The sequence below is a fragment of the Lepidochelys kempii genome, chromosome 16 (genome assembly GCF_965140285.1).
Source record: "Lepidochelys kempii isolate rLepKem1 chromosome 16, rLepKem1.hap1, whole genome shotgun sequence".
Classification (NCBI taxonomy): Eukaryota; Metazoa; Chordata; order Testudines; family Cheloniidae; genus Lepidochelys; species Lepidochelys kempii.
In genome coordinates, this window is record NC_136395.1 from 26,533,915 (window position 1) to 26,555,473 (window position 21,559).

At 45.6% G+C, this 21,559-nt stretch overlaps 1 protein-coding gene across 1 annotated transcript in view; it reads left to right on the forward strand.

Moving 5' to 3' along the window:
* The window catches only part of ADGRD2 (adhesion G protein-coupled receptor D2), a 62,156-nt gene that overhangs the window by 22,129 nt on the left and 18,468 nt on the right, over window positions 1-21,559 (forward strand). Inside the window, exons 17-23 of the mRNA XM_073314537.2 lie at window positions 162-315; window positions 1,123-1,256; window positions 2,040-2,155; window positions 5,190-5,310; window positions 19,135-19,176; window positions 19,399-19,452; window positions 20,417-20,561. Coding sequence (XP_073170638.1) covers window positions 162-315; window positions 1,123-1,256; window positions 2,040-2,155; window positions 5,190-5,310; window positions 19,135-19,176; window positions 19,399-19,452; window positions 20,417-20,561 — 766 coding nt within the window. The remainder of the gene's footprint in view (window positions 1-161; window positions 316-1,122; window positions 1,257-2,039; window positions 2,156-5,189; window positions 5,311-19,134; window positions 19,177-19,398; window positions 19,453-20,416; window positions 20,562-21,559) is intronic.

A 21,559-nucleotide genomic window follows, 5' to 3' on the forward strand; every position in this document is an offset into this window, starting at 1 on the left:
GTTATATGAAATCGTCCTGGTATCATTTGTGTTTAAATGCCTGAATGGGCAAATATTCTGCAGCATGTTCAGGAGTCATTCCTCACTCTGCACTATGCAGAGTTTGGCAGAAGATTCCTGCCTCCACCTCACTGAACTGTCTGAAATTTCTCTTTCCCCAGGTACTGTGCTTTGCTGTCACAGCTTTCCTCCACCTCTTCTTCATGGCAGCCTTTTCTTGGATGCTGGTAGAAGGGCTTCTCCTGTGGAGCAAAGTGGTTGCTGTCAACATGAGTGAAGACAGGAGAATGAAGTTTTACTATGTGACTGGCTGGGGTAAATGGAAACCCATCTGTGCCTTACTCTCAGGAACATAGTGCATCAATTTCTCTCAAACTAAAAGTCCTCATAGAAAAGATTTCAGTGTAACTGATATCGAGTCAAAAGTCTGACGAGCTTGCATTCACCTGGGGGTTTACTGGGGACCAGCCTCACTCACCGATTCTCTCCCACCTTTAAATGTCAACTAGCAGATGCTGGAATTTTAGCCAAGTGTCTCGTTTATTTTGTAACCTTTTGTTTTATTAACACAAAGTATTTGCAGAGGAAGACTCTGCTGATTCACTGCTATCAGAGAGCGTCACTGAACAGGGCAGGTGGTTCTAGAAACCTGAAAATAGTTCTGTCTGGAAAGAGATGCATTTATTGGAATAAATGGATGAGGGCCGTGCAATTTATGTGACTATACTGGGGTTCAGGTAAGAGTGTCTGGTGTTTGTGTGACTATGCTGAGAGACAGACGCCAAATTCAGATAGTGGGTAGGATACAAGACAACTTGGCAAAATAGTTGGCATTGTTTGTCTTTGATTGTACTGCTTGTTAGGAGTAAGTTGCTCATGTGTTGTGACACAGCTTTGGAATGTTTTATGAATGAGAGAATAAAGTGCGAAGGATATAAAATGTAGTCTTGTTACACAGCATGGGCCAGATTCCCAGCTAGTGTAAATCAGTGCAGCTCTGTTGGGGTCAATGTGGTTACTCTGATTTAGGCCAGCTGGAGATATGGCCCTATATGTTTAAAACAACTAACCAGCTAATGGCAGATTTGGCATTTGCTGTCCTCAGTTTTCCTGTTTTTTCAGGCCTGCCAGTTGTTATTGTTGGTGTGACTCTGGCAACTTCATTTAACAAGTACGTGGCAGACCATCATTGCTGGCTGAACGTTCAGACCGATATCATCTGGGCGTTTGTTGGGCCAGTTCTCTTTGTTCTGACGGTAAGCGTCAAATCCTTTTGTATAATTCCAGATAGAAGCAATTTCTACTTTTCATTTTAGGAAAGCAGCACTGAGCTTTGTCAGCCAGAGCCAAAGGGATCAACGATCTTACACAAAGATCTTTCCTAATCTAGGAAGATGGTGGCGTTTATAGTGTCTGAGATTTATTCCCATTCTGGTCCAAACATCTCCCTGTACATGGGGTGAATTCCTGCCAAGTGCTCTTTAAATGACTAAAGCAATGTTTGCAGTTGTGCATGAAGCACTGTACAGTTAGATAGGCAGGTGTATTATTGTATTTGGAGGGAGTCCTATCATCTAATACCTCTGCAGAAGATACTAGTTACTATGCTGAGGTTACATTACAAAGATGGATAAGTAGATAGAGTATTGGCCACCGTCTGCCAGGATGCTGGACTCGATAGTCCAAAGGGCCAATTCAGCATGGTAAAATTTGTGTCCTTTTAATGACTCCACCATCATAGTACAACAAAGCAATGCTAGAGGAAGGTGAAATGTTCAAAGGTAACAGAGCCAGTAGACATCTAATAATGAACCTGTTGGACTGGGGTCTGTACAGAGACCTTTGCAAATATTACGCTTGTGCAAATCGAGCTCTGAGCTGTTTACTGGCCTCAAGAATCCCACAAGCTGATCATTCTACAAGATGCAAACTTAACTGCATGCAAGCCCCAGCAGAGATACCTGCCCCATTAGAGCTCATTTAAAAATTCAAAAGCCTGTTCTGGTGCACAAAGCTAGTGGCTCTTTTCTGACTTGAAGGTAAATACCTTCGTGCTGTTCCGGGTGGTGATGGTCACAGTGTCCAGTGCACGGAGGAGGTCAAAGATGCTGACCCCCAGCAGCGGCCTGGAGAAACAGATTGGAATCCAGATATGGTGAGTCAGGGGAGCAGTTGACTTCCATGCCGATGGTTGCATTGAGTTGTGCTTGGATATCATTGTGAAGTCTTTATTGGGCTTGGATAGAGTTCTGTCCCTGAAGGATCTGGCGTATGGCCACATGCTGTGAGTAACAGCAGCTTCTAAAGGCAGGAACGCTATCCAGATTTTTCTCCTCCAGAGTAATTATGCATTTCATCTGTATAGTATTTCAGAAGCAGTACAACAATCTATGGTCAGCAATCTATGCTCTGATGAATGGAACACCAGGAAGTAGGACCAACACTGTCATACCTGGGTGCCTACACTTAGGCTCTTAAATCCACATTTAGGCTCCAAAATCAAAGTGACTCAGGTGGGGAGCACCCGCAGTTCCCATTGAAATCAAAGGGTAAGAACATAAGAGTGGTCATACCGGGTCACGACAATGGTCCATCTAGCCCAGTATCTTGCCTTCCAACAGTGGCTAGTGCCAGATGCTTCAGAGGGAATGAACAGAACAGGGCAATTCTCAAGTGATCCATCGCCTGTTGTCCAGTCCCAGCTTCTGGCAGTCAGATGTTTAGGGACACACAGAGCATGGGGGTTGAATCCCTGACTGTCTTGCCTAATAGCCATTGACAGACCTCTGAATTTGTCTAATTGTTTTTGAACCCACTTGTACTTTTGGCCTTCGTAATATCCCCTGGCAATGAGTTCCACAAGTTGACTGTGTATTGGGTGAAGAAGTACTTCCTTATGTTTGTTTTAAACTTGCTGTCTTAATTTTATTGGGTGACCCCTGGTTCTTATGTTATGTGAAGGTGTAAATAACACTTCCTGATTCATTTTCTCCACACCATTCATTTTATTGTACTTTATGGTATGCCTGCCTGGCTGCTAGCATCAGAGATGCATCCTGGGAACAACGGGTTGGATTGTAAGTTGTTGACTTCAACAGAGTTAAATTCTAATTGACGCCAGTGCCAGCAGAACTGAGCCCAATGTTCCTTAAGCAAGTTCTTCTACCAGTGCTGCCAGACTGGTTCAGCTGCTGGAACATAAACACCTTATCAAACCTTAATCCAGGCAGTCATGGTGGCTCTGTCTGGGATGCCCAAGGAGTCTAAGGGCATTAGACATCCAATTTTATGGGATTTGGGCATCTTCCTCGAGCATCTTTGACTCTCCCAGCATATCTTTTTCTTTGGGTTTTAAACATTTCTCACCCCTGAAGATTAGCAGATGAAGAAGATTCCCCACCAGATTCTAGCACTTTGATGGTAGGTCCAGTTTGAAGTCCTGAAGTCATGTGTTTCAGTCACATCCATCATTCAGCATTTGAATTCACTGTTATTCTGCAGGTATTTACCACAGAAACAAAGTTCCTTCCAGCCATTTGGGTCTTAATGGATTTCAATGAGATTTATGTGATATCTTATTTTGCTGATGGATGAAACTTGAAAGCTTTGAGGTTCAGTTTGGTACCCAAAAATTAGGAAGGGAAATCAGACTGGGGCAGGAGTGAAACTGGCCTGCCTTTGGTCTTGCAAACTCCTCCTGGTTTCTCCTGGGTGCCCTGTAATCTGTCAGTCCTCAGGAGCACAAAATTTATATGGGCACAGTCAGCAGCCACGGCTGTTCTGTTCATGAGTTGTGTGCACTGCATAAACCCTATGGAACACCAGAAACTTGGACTGGCAGGGAAGAAGGTACTGTGGTTAAAAAAACTGGACTGAGATTTGGGAGATCCTGTTTAGCTCCTCCACAGTCCTCCTGAGTGAGTTTGGGCACGTCACTTTCTTGCTCTGTGCCTCAGTTTCCCCATATGTTAAATAGGGATAATACAGGGGAATTGTTAAGATAAATCCCTAAGGACTTGGGAGGCTCTCGAATACTATAGCACTAAGTCCATATAAGCGCCTGTCTGGAGAGTTGGCTTTGGTTTTGGTGACATGCATGGGGAAGGATATGGAACATGGATTCCAGTAATCAGTTAATTCAAAGAGATTTTAAAAACTGCTGTTCAAGCTGTTACTTTATCACTCCTTATGAATCTTTATTGTTGTTTGCCGGCGCCAGTCACCATTGCTAGACACACATTGTTCCTCTAGTTGCCTAAATAATTTTTACTAAATTTACAGAAGCACAGAGATAGGGTGGTGTTGGAGGGCAGGATGACACACACATACTAATAAAACAAATACAGAAGCCCTCTTGGCAATGGCGAGCAGGGGGAGATTGGCTGCTTTCTTGTGTCTAATGATGTCAAAGAGTTCCCTTATAGCTCACTTGTAATTATAAATACAGAACAGGGGTTGCTGATCGGGGGTTGGGAGATAAAGCATGCGGCATTTTTCCTCTGGCTTTCTGGGGTGGCTACATTATGTTTTCAAAGCATTTCACAACCTCTTCTCCTGGCCCCTCCCTCTTGCCATGTCAGATCGCTGCACACAGCTTAGTTACTGGGGGGAGCCATTTGTGCTGCCTTGCAGAAGGCAATTCCCTGCCCCTGCCCCGGAGGACAGCCTAATGCTCCAGGGGAGGAGATCTCTGTAGTGCACAGGGTGTCCCCACAGCAGCGAAATGGGAGAATCTAAACATCAGAGCATCAGCCAATGTCCCCTCAAACTAAGGTGTCTTTCCAGAGCTGTTGTCTCTCACATTGCCTTTAACCTCAGAAAGGCCCAGCAATAAGATCAAAGCGAAAAGCTGTTTTATTTTGCAGGACAAGGGCAAAACCCTCTAGTCATGCCCCGAGGTGAAGCCAGGGAGAGAGCAAGGCTGGATGCTGGGGAGGGCTTTGCTCCCAGGTCCCCGGCGGGAGCTGCAGCCTGCCGGAGAAAATAGCAGGGAGTACTGTGACCCAAGGATGCCTGCAGAGCAGGATGGAGATGCAGCCAGAGAAGTGGTAGATGGATGCTGCTAAGAGGCAGGGCAGGGACGGGACTGGCAGAGCCTCTGCTTCACCTGCTCTCCTATGTTTCCCCCATTCCCAAATGAGGGAGATTTGCCATGAGCTCAAGTCACTTTGAGTTTCTTTTTCTAACAGGGCCATGGCCAAACCCATCTTGGTGCTGCTGCCAGTCCTGGGCCTGACGTGGGTGTGTGGGGTCCTGGTTCACCTCAGCATCATCTGGGCTCATGTCTTCATTGTGCTGAACTCCCTCCAGGTAAGGCCCCGCCCGGGTGACTGGGAAGCTTGGAGCACCAAGGGTTTTCAGAGTCAGAGCCCCCTGGCTGAGGTTACTAGCGTCTGTCAGGCACTGAATGAACGACCCGGCTTCTCCAGTCCCGTCTAAGAACTGGCATGCTGTGGGTGAGGGGGCATGAGAAGGCACCATGGGGAATGGACACTCTCCAGCAAGAAAAAGCCTAAGGAACTTAGTCCCTTGGTAAGCAAGATTAAAACTCTCAGTAGGTCTCCTCAGGGTTCTGTCTCAGCACAGTGTAGGTAAAGACACCATCAGAGAGCAAAGGAATCTCCCTTTCTGAGTGGAGACAGACACCCCAATGTCCTGAGGGTCCTGGGCTCGGCGGGTGGGGGTTAAAATGAAATGTGGTTAGTGGCATAAATTTCCAGCTGATGATTCTTCTGCAGTGTCTTGACACTAGAAATACATGAATGGGGCTTGCAGCTGGGAGGTGTGTGCATACCCCCAGAGCACATTGCTGCAGCATGAAGCAGTTCTAAACAGACAGCTGGGAACCGAGGCCATTGCCCTGTTACCGGGGGCACAGGGACTCAGTTGGTGCAGTGAGCAGCAGATTTCTTGCAGAAGGCAGAAACCCACCCGCACGCTGGCTGGTGCAATGCCTTTTGCTTCCTAATATCTCACCCACCCCACATAGAGTTCTTTTGTTTCGGGCTGTTTCAGTTCTGTTCTCTCCAGGTTCTTACACCATGCTTATCACCAGAGTATTCGAGTTCTGGTAAAACACACAAAAGCCTGGTGGTTAATTGCATTTTGATAAAATCTTGAACTGGAGTTGAACAAAGTTTTATATTCCTTGCTGCACTTAATTGTATTATTCCAAACCAACAGCTTTACCTATTTATTTACCTGGTGTGACTCACACAATTTAACTAAAAAGGGGCCGATCCATGGCTCTCAGTGCCTTTGCCGTATGGTGCATTAAATTACAATTAGAGTACCCATCTCCATTGACCTGTTCTATGCATTTGAACCACAGTCATCAGAAAACCTGCAGAAGGAGGACTAAGTCATTATTAAGGCCTAATTTTCAAACCAGGCATGTGGATTTGGGAGCACACTTTTTCATCCATAATTTATTTGTGCTTTTCCTTAAAATCTGTTGCATTTGCAAAATTACACCTGTAAAAAATGGAAGCCAGGTTTGGAGATCTGACATTTTATGGGCAGCTTTTAGACTACTGTGATGGTTTCTCATCATCCATATAATAGATCATCAGTTTAAGAACATAAGAGCAGCCATACAGGGTCAGACCAATGGTCCATCTAGCCCAGTCCCCTGTCTTCTGACAGTGGCCAATGCCAAATGCTTCAGAAGGAAAGAACAGAGCAGGGCAATTATTGAGTGATCCGTCCCTTGTCATCCAATCCCAGCTTCTGGACAGTGCGTTGGGTGCAGTAGTACTGCCTTGTGTTTGTTTTAAAGTCCTGGCAAAATACAGCTTTAGTGAAATGAAATTATTTCAAGTCCTTTATCTTGGTAGTTATATGGTTTCCATTGCCATGGAATCTGAGCCTCTAACCCCATGAAATAGGTAAGTGCTGTGATTCCCATTGTACGGGTGAGAAACTAAAACACAGAGAGACTTGTGATCACACAGGAAGACTGTGCCCAGCCAGCTGGTGCTAGGCACCAACTGTTCCAGCCCAGGTCTCACTCTGTCATACTGGTAGGGTTACCGTGCAAGAGAGACAGTACACAGGGAATTCTTCAGACTAGACAAGCTAGCTGTTTCCTCCAGAATGGGAGGTGTTTTCAGGATAAGTGCAGTGGGATATGTACCTTGGGTAGTTAAGTCCCATCTCTGTTCTAATGTCCAGAGGCATTTGTCACCTCTGGAGAACCAGTGGGCTTTTCCAAGCTCTCCTTCAGCATCTGAGGAACCTAAGTAAATAATAACGAGGTGTGAAATGCAGCCCTGTGTAGAGTGTTTATTTAACGCTCCCTGCAGCCCACTCCCTGAATCTCTGGGTTGGCTGACTGGTGTTACGGTTTTGCCGTTTAAATCTTGTTTCTCATAATTAGATTTCCTGACATTAAATCATGGCTTTGGAATGACTCTTCTAAATTTATATCCTCATAAAATATCTCATCTGAGCTTTGTTTTGGTCATTTACTGGAGAATTTACTACTGTGTAACGTTTCATTTTAATGAAGCTCCGAGGCAGACATTCTAATTGCAGCTTGCATCAGTGAAACAAGCCTAACTCCTACACACACTATGAACTCCAGCACTGACATCAAGAATAGTGCTCATCAGGGATGGTCCACATACAACCCTCTGAGATGTCTGGCCCAGCACTTCTCTCCCTGGTGTCTAACTGTGGCTAAACAGACATTATTCCTGGATGTCTCGCATTCTGGGTTATTAGGAATTAAGTACATTTCTGAACTAAAACACTTCATCCTTAAAAACCTTATCATGAAGGGTCCTGCAGCTGATCCCAAAGATGCCCACACTTTGTCCAAGTAGGGCTGCATTAGGAACACAAGGGATGGGTCTGATTTGCATAACATGGAGTAACTGAGACATTGCGGTCTAGTGGCTGCGGTACTGGGCTGGGAGTCAGGAGACCTTGGATTCTATTCCTGACTCCGCCGTTCACTTGCTGTGTGACCTTGGGTATGTCATGTTGCCTGCCCCTGCTGCTGCTTCCCCTCTCGTGCTGTCTGTAGGCTCTGCAGGGCAGCGCCCGTGTCTCAAGATGGGTTTGCACAGTGCCTGTGTGCAATGGGCCCAGATCTTCATTGGCACCTCTGAGGTTCCACTGAATGCATCCGATGAAGTGAGCTGTAGCTCACAAAAGCTTATGCTCAAATAAATTTGTCAGTCTTTAAGGTGCCACAAGTCCTCCTTTTCTTGTTACGAATACAGACTAACACAGCTGCTACTCTGAAACCTGTACCACAAATAGATTGCAGTTGCCATCGTCTTGAGTCTGGAAGTGCAGCCTGTGGAAATGGCAGCCTCCACTGTGCTCAGAGTGGAGCACCGTGTGCGGGCACTGTAGTGTCTAGGGCATTGGCTGTGGGATGCCACAGATCAGACTTGGTCTGCAGGCCACAGGGACTGACTCTTTGCTGTGTTTGTACAGCACCATGGACAACGGGGTTCTGGTCCTGGACCAGGAGTCCCAAACACTTCTGCAGTACAAATAACTAATAATAATAATAATAGTCCCCCAAGAGAGAATGGAACCACACCACGAACTTTATTTGAAAACCATATTTAATTTTGTTTCTTGGGGTCACAAGTTTGTTGGTTTCCTTAAGGGAATTTAAGGCCATTCCTAGCCCCAATTTGGGAAAGAGAATGGTACCAAGTCCTGTTAGAAATGTAACAGCCAGCAGCTCTCTGCAATCCTGGACTCAGTGCAGCTGAGAAATAGCCATTCATATGACCCTGGCGTCAAAGCAGATCCCCAGATCATGAGCAGAGTAAAGTCACAGAATACGCAGCAGGCCCACAATGTGTCTCAAAGCGTCAGCCACATGATGTGCGAAAGGCTTACTAAATCTGGAAAGAAAGAAGCTGTAGATGGAGCTAGAGAAGCACAGTTGGTCCTGACGCTGGCCAGAGAAATAATTATGGATGGATAAAGGGAGGAATTCTTTATTAAGAGACAGCAACTGTTAATTGTTATTAGATGAGAGGCCCTTCCCCAACGGAGAGAAGACAGGATCTCTAGCCTGGGGAGCTTGCAAACCAAAGACGTAACACAAACCTCACTGAGGTCAATGGAAAGATTCCTGCTGATTTTAATGGGCTTTCTCCAGGCCCTAAGACCTCCAGTTCTGGAAGATATTTGAGCATGTTCCTAATTTTAAACACACAGTGCTGTGCCAAATAGTGATACTTACCTGAATCTGGGCCTAAATTAAATTGGATGAAGGGGCGGACACAGAGCCTATTGAAATTGGTAAAAAGCTTCCCATCGACTTCAGTGGGCATTGGATCAGCTCTATAATGTGCATGAGGGTGGGGAGAATAATATTTAAAATAGTTTAAGGTTGAATTGAAAACAGTTTTGCTTTGGTGAATCAAAAATCAGAATAAACCTCCACCTTTCAGGTTGAATGATCTGAAATTAAACATTTTGTTTCAATTCTGAGTAGTTTTTAATGTTGAAATTAAAAAAATATAATAAAAGAAAATTTCTAAATGAAAAGTCAATTTGAATGGAAAAATCAAAACATTTCATTGAGAAGGTGTCCAAACACAACGTTTTGATTTGTTTAAAAGAATTCTTATGGGTTTTTTTACTGAAGAATTTGGCAAAATCGACATAAATTAGTGAAATGTTTTGATTTCACAGAATCTGCATTTTTTGCCCAAGCAGGTTTTGATGAATAATGTCACCCAGCTCTAATAATAACAATGAAATGGCCCCAGATGGCAGTTCCCATCCTTCTGCGCTTCACATTCATGTATGCACTTGACAAACTCCTTCACGAATGCTCTGTGATGACTCCAAAATCAGAGGCACTGGAAACCAAGAGAGCAGCCTGGCTGACTCCTGTATCGTGAATCCAAAATTTGGATGACTGAGATTCAAAGGCTTTCAATGTCTATTTAATTTTTTCCTGCTGTAAAATAGAAAATGGTCCTGATGGCATCTTTGTGATGTGGGGTGGGAGAGGCCTGTGGCCCCTAACTCTGGCATATTTGGCAGGTTTCACTTCAATAATGACTCCAAGTTTCCAGTAGCAGAAATGAAGCCATTATTGCCACGTGCGCAAGATGAATTTTCTGCCTGTTGCTGGAGCTTGTCCAGCTGTGAGGTGCTGCTAACGCACATCCGTTTGCTGTCAGATGGTGAAGGCCCAAGGCCAGCCAAAGGCCACCTCTCCATGTTTCTGCTATTAAGGATGTCGGGAGGTTGACAGGAGGCCTGTCGGCTGTTATTAAATATAGTGTCAATGCTTCTTGTCTCCTTCCAACCTCACTCCTGTAAAGGTGTAGCTCAGAGGTGGGCAGAGAACAGCACCAGCACTCTTTAAATCCACATTAGATGTAAGATTAAAACAAACCTATTTCCCAACTGGGACAAAACCCTTCAGAACGGTCAGAATTAAAGAGTATGGTCTCTGTGTAAGTAAATGGAGGGAAGCAGATTAAAACATGGAGTCCCGCTTCTGGTCCCATGCTGAGCCCCAGAGTCCTGCTGTCCTTCCCAGCTGTGTGCATTTTAACCTCTTCCAACACCCTGTCCTGGGCCTGCACTATGGAAGAGCTTGTGGTAATTTTCTGTTCATTCCTGAATGCTAGTGTGGAGAACCTGGGCTTGGTGGGGAATCTCACTTTGTCCTGCCTGCCTCCCCCCAGCCTTGTTCTGTGGATAGCATTTCCCCTGCTCCTCCCCCAAGTTCCTTGTTGTGTCTCTGCGGGCACAGGGGGTGAGGGTTCCGCTCTTGTGTTCATTTAGCTCTCATGGACGTGGCCAGATCTGACAGCCCTCGGGGCTGCCCTCCTCTGTTTATCCCCAGGACTTGCAGCACCCGCTTCCTCATTGTGCACTGCTAATGTGCCTCATCCCTGGCTGGAAGGGGTCACCCCGCTGGTGCCAGGGGAGTTTGCTTTCCGTGGCCTATTCAGCCTTTGGCTTCTCTGGTTACACCAGAAACAGGGTTGCCTAGCCGTGGCTGTTGTGTCATGCACACCGGGAACTGGTCTGCCATCCTCATTTCACACTAGCCACTGTGCTGTAGTCCATTGTTGTGAGCCACAGTTAGGTCACAATTTTCAAGTGACGGCAGAGAGTTCAGGGATGAAGGGGATGATCCCTACATTTTTAAATGCCATCCTCAGGATGACAAATTTCTTGAGAGTTCATCTATCATGAATCACATTAAACTCCACTGCTGAAGTGAGATGGAAGCTGAGTGCTGCACTGAATGGTGTTTGAAGGGGCAAGATTCATATTAGTTCAGAGCTACTTTTTTCTCTCCAGTCTCCATTCAAGCTGCTGCTTATTTTTTCCCCTTTCTTTCTTTGTCGTCTTCTTAAAAAAACATCTTTGTAATCACTTTGTCATAAATCACAGCAGAGGCGCCCTTGCTTGCAGTACAGTCAAACAGTGGGGCCCGGAGAGTTTAGCTCATGAATATATTGTCTTTGTTTGCCTTCTCCCCTATGCCAAGTAAGGTCATTCTAATTAGAAGATTACCCAGGAGGAGGAGTTGGGATCCTGACCAGAAGGCTACAGAGTAAAGGGAAAGCAGAGATAACATCACTTTTCAATCTCTCTGCTGCTTGGCCTATTCAAAAAGATTTCTTCAGCAGATCACCTTTGACTTGCGTTTAAAGTGCATTTGTTTATTCATGTAGCAATGTGGTAGCAGACAACTTTTTGTTGTTGTTGACTTGTGTTCTGTTTGTCTGTGGAAATTCAGATCTGTCTTCAAGGTTAGTTCACATGTCAATGCCAAATCCACCTAATCATTCTCCTAACCAGTCAGTGGAGGAAGAAAACAAGCCACTGACGAGCAGTGTTACAGGCTGCCATGCTGTGTTAACTGCTGCCCTTGGCGTGTTACTTAGAAGACTGGCTGGCCACCGACAATGGCTTCCATGCTCACTCATGGTTTCAAATATGGTCAGAGATGGTAAATGCCAGAACGGTGGGTAAAGGTGACTGCCTTATGAGGGAGTGTTTTATATAACACCAAATAGCAGCCTTTGTCTTTATTGACCTAGGAGCCAGGAAGGATAGTCCTGTGGTTGGTCCAGGCCTGGGAGTCATGAGCCGTGGCTTCCATTGACATTACTATCCCAGACTCCTTTTGTGGTGCTGAATAGTCTCTATACCTTTCTATGCCTCAGTTTCCCCATCCATAAAATAGGGTTAGTAACAATAATACTTCGGTGGGGTGGGGGGATTGAGGCTAAATTCACTGAGGTTGAACACTTTGAGATGCTTGACTGGACAACATACATTATTACAGCGACAGTCTGTAAACGTTCTAGAAGTGGTGCACACACAGAGGCATCCCTGAATGTAAAACAATTGTCTCATGCTGCCAGTACTAAAACATCCTTGGAATTTCTAAATAATAGAGATGATAATTTCCTAACTCAAAAAGTGCTACATCCAACACAGGGGAGGTCCGCGTTAGACCTCATCTTGACAGATGAAGAGGAACTGATCATAGAACTAAAAATTAATAGTCACTTAGGTACAAGTGATCATGACTTGATCACATTTATAATGTGCAAACAGAATAAAGTCCAGACCGGTGACAGATAGACTTGGTGCTTTAAAAAGGCCAATTTCACAAAGCTAAAAGCAAATATGAGCTAAATCAGCTCCAAGGAAGAATTTAATCAGAAAAATATTAATAATAATTGGGAATTGTTTAAGAACACTTTACTAGATGCCCAAAAAGCCACAATCCCCCATAATTGAGGAAGAAGGCTGTATGGATTTTAAAAAGACCTAAATTAGAGGGGAGGTGAAAGCAGCTATAAAAATAGAAACATAATATATAATGAATGAAAGAAAAGGGCAGATGACCATTTTTAATATAAATCATGAAGCTAGGAATTATAGAAAACTGATAAGGGAAGCAAAGGGACACAAGGAGAACTCTATGACCAGCAGAGTTAAAGCGAATAAGGAATTTTTAAAGTATCTTAGGAAAAAAAGAATCCTAACAATGGTATTAGTCCATTACTAGATGGAAAAGATAGAATTATCTATAATAATGCAAAAAAGGCAGAAGTGTTCATAATATTTCTGTTCTTTATTTGGGGAAAAAACAAATGATGTAGTCACATCATATGATAACACTGTTTCCATTCCAGTAGTATCTGAGGAGGATGTTAAACAGCCATGACTGAAGTTAGACATTGTAAAATCCGTATGTCTGGATTACTTGGATCTAAGAGTTTTAAAAGAGCTGGCTAAGGCAGTCGCTGGACTGTTAATGCTGATTTTTCAGTAAGTTTTGGAACACTGGGGAAGTTCCACAAGACCTGAAGAAAGCTAATGTTGTACTAATTTTTAAAAAGGATAAACAGGATGACCTGGGTATTTACAGTCCTGTCAGTCTGACATTGATCCCAGGCAAGGTAGTGGAGTGGCTGATATGTGGCTCAATTAATAAAGAATTAAAAGAGGTATATAATTAATGGCTTAATGGAAAATAGATCTTGTCAAATTAACTTGATATCTTTTTTTGATGAGATTACAAGTTTGGCTGATAACGGTAAGAGTGCTGATGAAATATTTTTAGACTTCTATACGGCATTTGACTTGGTACCATGCTGACACTTTGATTAACAAACTAGAATGATATGAAATTGACATGGCACACATTAAATGGATTTAAAAACTGGCTAACTAATAGCTCTCAAAATGTAATTGTAAATCATCATTGTTTGGGTGTGTTTCTAGTCGGGTCCCACAGGCTCTTGGTCCTGTGCTATTTAACATTTTTATCAAGGCCCTGGAAGAAAACATAAAATCATCACCAATAAAGTTAGCAGGTGACATAAAAAAGGGGAGTGGAAAATAATGAAGAGGACAGGTCTGGATCGCTTGTTAAGCTGGTCACAAGCAAACAATCATAGAATCATAGAAGATTAGGGATGGAAGAGACCTCAAGTGATCATCTAGTCCAACCCCCTGCTCAAAGCAGGACCAATGCCAACTAAATCATCGCAGCCAGGGCTTTGTCAAGCTGGGCCTTACTATGTGTTTTAATAAAGCCAATATAAAGTTATACAACCAGGAACAAAGAATGCAGGCCAGACTTACAAGATGGGTGACTCTAGCCGGGAAGCAGTGACTCTGAAAAAGACTTTGGGGTTATGGTGAATAATCAGCTGAATGTGAGCTCCCAGTGTGACTCAGTGAACAAAAGGACTAATTCAATCCTTGGATGTACAAACAGGGGAATCTCAAGTAGGAGTAAGGAGGTTATATTACCTCTGTATTTGGCACTGATGTGATAGAATCCTTTGTCCAGTTCTGGTGTCCACAATTCAAGCAGGATGGTGATACATTGGAGAGGGTTCAGAGAAGAGCCATGAGAATGATTAAAGGATTAGGAAACGTGAGCATTATCTATTTAGCTTAACAAAGAGAAGGTCAAAAGGTGACTTGACTACAGTGTAAAACCGGGGTGGCCAAACTGTGGCTCGCAAGCCACATGCAGCTCTTCTACCGTTAAAGTGCAGCTCACATTGCCCCCTCCCTGCCCCCCGTCCCTCCATTCTGCACCTACCAGACTTGCAGTGGGACCTCTGCCTTGTAGCGGGGAGCTGGGGTAGGAGCTTCTGGCAGGTTTAGGGGTTAAAACTAGAGCTGGGCAAAACATTTTATACAAATCATTTTTTCGCTGATAAATGCAGGTTCAGATTGGCCGAAACCATTTACAAATTTGGATCAACATCAGCGAACTGTTTTGGTCAAAGAACCAAACACAAAGTCCGAAATGTGGGAACGGTTCATTTTGGCATTTCCAAAACAAAATGTTTCACCTTTTAGTTTTGGAAAGATGTTTAATTTTGGAATTTCACTAAGTTTTATTTAATACTTTTAAAAAATTTAAAAAACCTCAAAAACTAAACAAAATATGTGTTTCAGACTGAAATTAACTTTTTATTTTTAACTTTCATTCTGCCGAAAAATTTAAAAAAAAAATTGGTTTGGGTCGACCTGAGGGAAATTTTTAAAAATGTTTTGGTCCAGCTACCAAACTGAAAACCCCTCTAGCAAGTGGTCTACCTCAACCTCCTAACCAGGGGGTCTTTTTTTTAACAGTGCGTCTAGGCAAAGATGTGCAGGGTCTCTGGCCTCTTAAAAATCATGGGGCACTTTCAGAACAGCCCACTCTTCTCTTCCCAGCTCCCCGCCCAAATGGCATCCTGCAGAATTTATCACCCAAGACTCACTCCTTTGCCTCCCCCTCCCATCACAGCCAACCAAATACGTTATGAAATCTGGGTTTGAGCTTGACTTGCTATGGTCCTGGGGTGATGTGCTGATACTTGATTCCTCTCTCTGTGCTGTGTTGCGGAGGAGATGGGAGGAGACAGTCTCTGAAACGAGTTGTGTGCCATGTGCCATAATGCATGCCCAGTGGCTCTCGCTTTGCATGAGTTCACGTGGCATATGGCTGAGCGAGGGGAGGGGAGAGTTGTCTGGTGGCTGGGACAGCAAACAGGACGTCAGCACTCCTGGGTTCTACTCCTGACTCGCTTGCTCTGTGCTCTGACCACGTCACTTACCCCTCTGCATGTCAGTCTCCACGTCTCTAAAGTAGGGACCTTCCTGCCAACAGCATTGGGAGTGTTGAGCTGTGCTTGAAATCTGCGTACGGCAGCTGCTACAGAAGGCCAAAATCTCCTTTGACATCTGGTGACTAACTGTACTTGGTTTAAGTGCTACCCCCATTTTACAGACAGGGACGTCAAGACAAAGTGAAGGGACTTGCCCAAGGCAGTGGCAGCAGGAAGAGTAGAACACAGACCTCCCGATTGTCAGTCCTGTGCCCTCACCGTATAACGGCAGCTTCCTCAATAATGTGGGCAATCCTGCTGGGAGCCCGGGGTGGCCGTGCAGGGTGTGACTAAGACATGCAAAACGTTAGGACCGAGTGACCAAACTGATCCCATTTGTAAAGAATCTGGAAGTGATCGTTCCTGCCCCCGGGAGATGGCCCGCAGGCTGCGTCTCAGCAGCAGGTGCAGATGGAGGAATCGGGCAGTCTGGTCCCGCTCGGCTGGGTAACGGGTGATGCTGGCTCCTCTGGGCCAAGACCCACACTGTCTGGTTTTGGGTTTTGCCACTTTGGCCACCTGGCCAGGCTGTCGAGCCAAGAGATGTATTGGGCGCGAGACTCATCACTGCTGGGATGTCCTCTTCATCACGTTTCCCACAGCTTGTGTGCGGATCCACTTAAATTTCATGCTGCACAGATTTATTTTCACTGAACTCTGTGTGGTAGGCCGTCCTATCGAGTTATTTTTTACACTTCACATTTTAAAGAGCCTGACTTTTTAACCAATAGATCTTTGAGTTTCTGGAATTAGATGGTGTGCTCTCTGTGGCTGTCATGTCCTGGATAGCGCCAGGCACATCGCCAGGCCTAACAAACAATTACTAACACTCATTCTGCAGCAGGGAGTGTTTGTTCTCATAATAGTTCTCTGAGTAGAATAGCGCACAGGGTGTGCCCTTATCCCCTCCCTTCCTAGCACTTGCAGGGGGCTTTTCAGAAGTGCTCACCTTGTTCCACCAGTGCTCGGTGGCAGCATCGTTAGACAAGTGAAGAGTGCTTTCAAAAATCCCGCCTATAGGACACATGTCATCTGCAGAGTTTTGGGTGAAATCCTGGCTCCGTTACAGCCATTGCCAGTGACTTCGGTTGAGCCAGGATTTCACCCCAAATGTTCTGCAAAGATGGGTAAGCGTCACTATCCCCATTTTTACAGATGGGGAAACTGAGGCATTGAGTGGTGAAGGCCAAGGTCCCACAGCAGGTCGGTGACAGTACTGGGAATAGAGTCCAGCTCTCCTAACTCTCACTGTCCTACCCTAGTCCATTGTGACCTGCTCACCACTGAAGTTTGAGGCTTTAGAGATTGTCTTCTCACTATTGAGTATTTCTGTTGTGGTTGTGCCAGTCAGGAGTCAGGGCCGCATTGTGCAAGGCGCTGCACACACCTATCATGAAAAGACAACTATGTTTGCAAAGTGCTTTGAGAATCTGCAAATTCTGCAAATTTGAAAATTGCAAATTCTGGGACTGGATTTGTGATTTATTTTGTGCCAGTTTAACACTCTTCCATATTTTATCCACATTCAGTCTCTCTGCAGCTGGGCCTTCTTTCTCCCGGGCTCCCCTCCCAGCCGACATCACCACCTCTCCTCCCAGTTCTGTACAAAAGGATTATTTCAAGGAAGACCTGTCTTGGCAGCCGCACCAGAAATCTGGTCTGTAGGAGTGACCAACTCTGCTGTTTGAAGGACAGGTCATGGCACCACGCCAGGGTATTGCTACCACTGTGCTTGCCAGGAGTTTTCAGATGCAGAGCAAGGCTCATTGAAGACGAGATGAATGACTTTTCTTACTGCTGCTGATTTATCTAGCTGCGATAACAAACACTCGGCAGATGTAACATAAATCTGGTGGGCCAGATCGGACTGCCTTTATGGACAAACTCTTTTGTGTAAAGCTGTAATTAGTCCCTGGTGCTTAGCCCAGTTTTGACCCCTAGGTGGTGCTCTTTCTAGGCCTGTGTCTTGTTACAGCTGTTTCTCTACTGGACAGCAGGCTGGGGATGAGGTTCTGACTGGTGCTCCGTATTTTGGAGTCACACTGGTGGTGGCTGAGCTTCTGTGGAGTTGACAGCATGAGGTCCATACTCCAATCTCTAGCCCTCTCTGAGTGGGGAGGGAGGACAAGCGTGGTGGGTTTGGGTTTCACAATACTACCTTGGTAGGAAGGTTTGGATCTGCCTCGCATTTTACCTTGAATCTCCCTAGCACGGGCTGTAATACTGACATGGCTCAGTGGGGATCAAGTCCAGCACCTCTTACCCTTAACGCATGAGCCACTGCTGCGTGAGCTAAAAGACAGAGCTGTGTTAGCCTTGGCTGTGCACTCCTCACTCTTGATAGTCTGGCTGCTGCTAGAGGAGGACAGAGGACCCCCCCCCCCAAGCAGCCCCTGGCTTATCTGGCGACCACTCAGCTGCCATGGTCTGTCACCAATAGACTATCACACTGAAAAGGAAAAGGCCTCATCACCTTGCTCTGCTCTGCCCTGCCCACGCAAAGGCTGCATCCATCTGGGCTCACTCTGTGGCTACTTCAGTTGTCAGGAAGGGATGTCTAGTTCCTGAATTTCACTCATTCCCACACAGGGGTTGTCTCCCCGCGTTTATGTTTTTGAGGGGGGGAGGGGAGCTCCACCTAGTAATTTCTGGAGGGATTTTCCCGTTCACCACTGAATGAAGCGGGGAACCCTGGGCTTGGGAGTGGTAGGGAGGCCTGATGGAGTCAGTGGGTTGACAGCTGCAATTGCTCTTCAGCTCCATCCAGCTCCATCACAGAGCAATAGAGCAGCCCCTGGGCACGGAAGGCGCTAGGTGCTTATTTGCCTGCCTGCCAGGGACTGTGCCTACATCCCTGCAAAACCAAGTGTGTGTGGATGCTGCAATGGTAGCAGAAGGAAGGGGTGGGGAGGAATGAAAAGACTCTTTCTCCTTTTAACTGCTCTTGAATGAAGTCATCTGAGTTCTGTCTATTATTGCCATGGATCACATTTATTAACGTAGTGCTGGGGACCCACCAAGCTCAGGGCCCCCTTTGTGCTAGGATCTGTCCACACTCACAGTAGCAGCCAGTGCGTATAGGGATCATTCCGTATTGAGAGTCCATTCCCATAGTTCTCTTCCACTTCTTGAAGGGGACGTGTTAGAAGACGGAGATTGCAGAGACAAACCTGATGGGAGTCGTCTGTTTCACAATCAGAGCAGGGAGTGGAACAAGTATTGAGAAGTAGAGTTTGAGGTTTGGGGTGGAATCAGTTTGGAGATCCAGCCGGCTGTGAGCAGAGCACAATACTGGCTTGGAGATGAACCCTAGCAGGTCTGAGTGCTGAGATTTCTGAAGCATGTATGTTCCGGTGGCATCACAAGGAACAATAATAGGAGCTACCCCTGCGCTAGGCGCCGTCCGGGCACACAGTAGCAGTGTCTTACTTCCCCTGTTTCAAAATGGTCAGTCTATTGCAAGCCCGTAATATTTTATATTTTCTCTTGTTTTTAGGGCTTGTACATCTTCCTGGTCTATGCAATCTATAACAGTGAGGTAAGAGGAAGCTCTCACTCGGTTTTGATCCATATTCGGAACAGTCCTATATTAGAAATGAAACTGGTAACCAGAATCTTATCAAATGCAAAGGTTAATATTCTGTCCTGGCCCTTTGCTCCTGCAACAGCTGTTGCTTTTGCCCCCTTGACTTGTCCGGAGGATGTTGTTGTTTTATCGGAACAGCACGGGCCCTGTCTCATGACCCTGCTCAACTTTCAGGTGAGGAACGCCATACAGAGGATGAAGGAGAAGAAGAAAGCGCTCTCATTCACAGTAAGTGTGAGGCAGAGATGCTGCTTCGGTTTCATTAAACACAAGCTGGTTTCAGAGGATGGGGTTTTTTTTCATTTTTCACAATGGTGGATTTCTAGGAAACCCAGTTTGTGTCCCCTCCCCCAAATCTAAAGCATAGAATCTAGTGGGCATCCCTCACTACCAACTGGGATTATCAACCCCATCTGGTAGCCATGTAGCCTATAGGGCGTGCTGATTTCTTCTTCGCAGCTGGCCAAACCTTCTCAGCCCTCCACAGTCTCTCCAGGGATTTCAGACTAAACTCTAAAGAAAGGCTCAAACGCTGAAATTTCCCATCATGCCTCATCTGTGGATTGTTGTGTGTGTGAGTTGGGCGTGGACGCATTTTTGATCCACAAAACAGGGCAGCTTGAGTTATCACATCACAGGTTTGTAGGATGTGACTGACTCCAAGGCCAGGCAAAAGGCCTCTCCCCTTGCTCTGGTTGATGTGAGACTTTGATCTTTAAAACATGGAGTTATCACATTCCACAGTACCCCTTTAAATCCAGGTTTGTAGCCAAAGTCTGCTCTCTGGGGTACATTTGGGCTCTCCCTGATTCCCTCAGGGCATGCATTGTAGGACACAACTTGGCCCTGGGAATCCTTAGGGCATGCATTGTATGACAAAACTTGGCCCTGGGAATGTCTTTTGAATGGACCTGGCATATTCAGAAACCTGGAGTCGGGGGACATCATTTTCCTCCTGAACAGTACTGGGGAGGGTGGAGGAGAACGTGCCACTGGTTCTGCAGTTTGGGCGGTTGCTGCAGACCTCCCTGGAGAATCCACACGGACTGAAGAGTGGCCTTATCGGCAAGGAGGTGAGAGTTAAGAAAACAGCTGCAGCAGATTTTTAAAATGATGCATGGTATCAAAATCCTTTAAAGGCGGATGTGTCGCGGATTCCTGAGGGTTGTCCTGCTTCTCTGTCATTTTGCAGAACTGTTCTCATCCGATCAATTATCTGTCAAGTCCAAGAAATACAGCTTCCTGGGAGACTGGGAAGCTGAGTCCCTCCGCGCCCGAGAGCGCCTTGTCCAGCCCTGTGCAGAAAGATCCCCCCCTGAAGAACATTACCAACAAAGGTAAAGAGCCCCTTCTGGGACCTCAGCTTTGTTTTCAGGTTGCCAGTGCTGCTGGCACAGATTCAGAGCACGGGGGAAGGTACGCTGACCTTTCCAGAGGGTCCAGTTTTCATGCAATTTCATCCCTTGCATTATTGTTTTGAACCCTCTAAAACACCACGGAGTTGGAAAGTTTGACATGGTTATGAAGTTCCCAATGGTGACTCTAGAGTATGAGTGCCAATGTCAGGGCAGGCTGTTCCAAACCAGGACACATACCCTGATGGGCTGTGAGGTCTAGACTTAGATTTCACCAACCAACTGCACCATATGCAAACCCCCCAGGCACTTTAACAGCCTGAACATGGAGTCACAGCCAGTCCCCTGGGGTACTCCAGTCTGTCTTTCCATCCAGGTGAGTGTCTCTCTGGTATTGACGGCCCCATACACCAAGGATAACAGCAATATTCAGGTCACTCCCAATCCCAAAGGACCAGTCGCTTACCCCAGGTCAATTGTACTTTAGGGCTCACACCAAAGACAACGCTTGTAGGCGATCCTATAGCAAACAATATGAAGATTTATTAACTAGGAAAAGGAAAATAGAGAGTTATTTATAAGGTTAAAACAAGTGAATATAGACCATGAATGAGTTACAGCCTTAGGTTTCAAAAGGTAATCTAGGCTTCTGTAATCAGCAAACTCTATTTGACCTCTAGGGCTAAGCAGCTGGGGATCTCTTGCTTATGTCTAGAAACACCTTGTTCCCCCAAGCAGCAGAGAGATCCCTAACTCCTTTTGTTTAAGGTTTTTATCTCCCTCCTGCCATGTGCTCTGAGCTGCAAACTCAGCTGATAGGAGGAGTTCACTTGCATGACTCATCTTCACAGATAAACAACAAGGGTGTGTCCACACATAAACTGTTCCCGTGGCACCACTGCGGGGCTTCAGTGAAGACACGACTACGCTGATGGGAGGGGATCTCCCACTCGTGTTGATACTCCATCTCCTTGAGACAC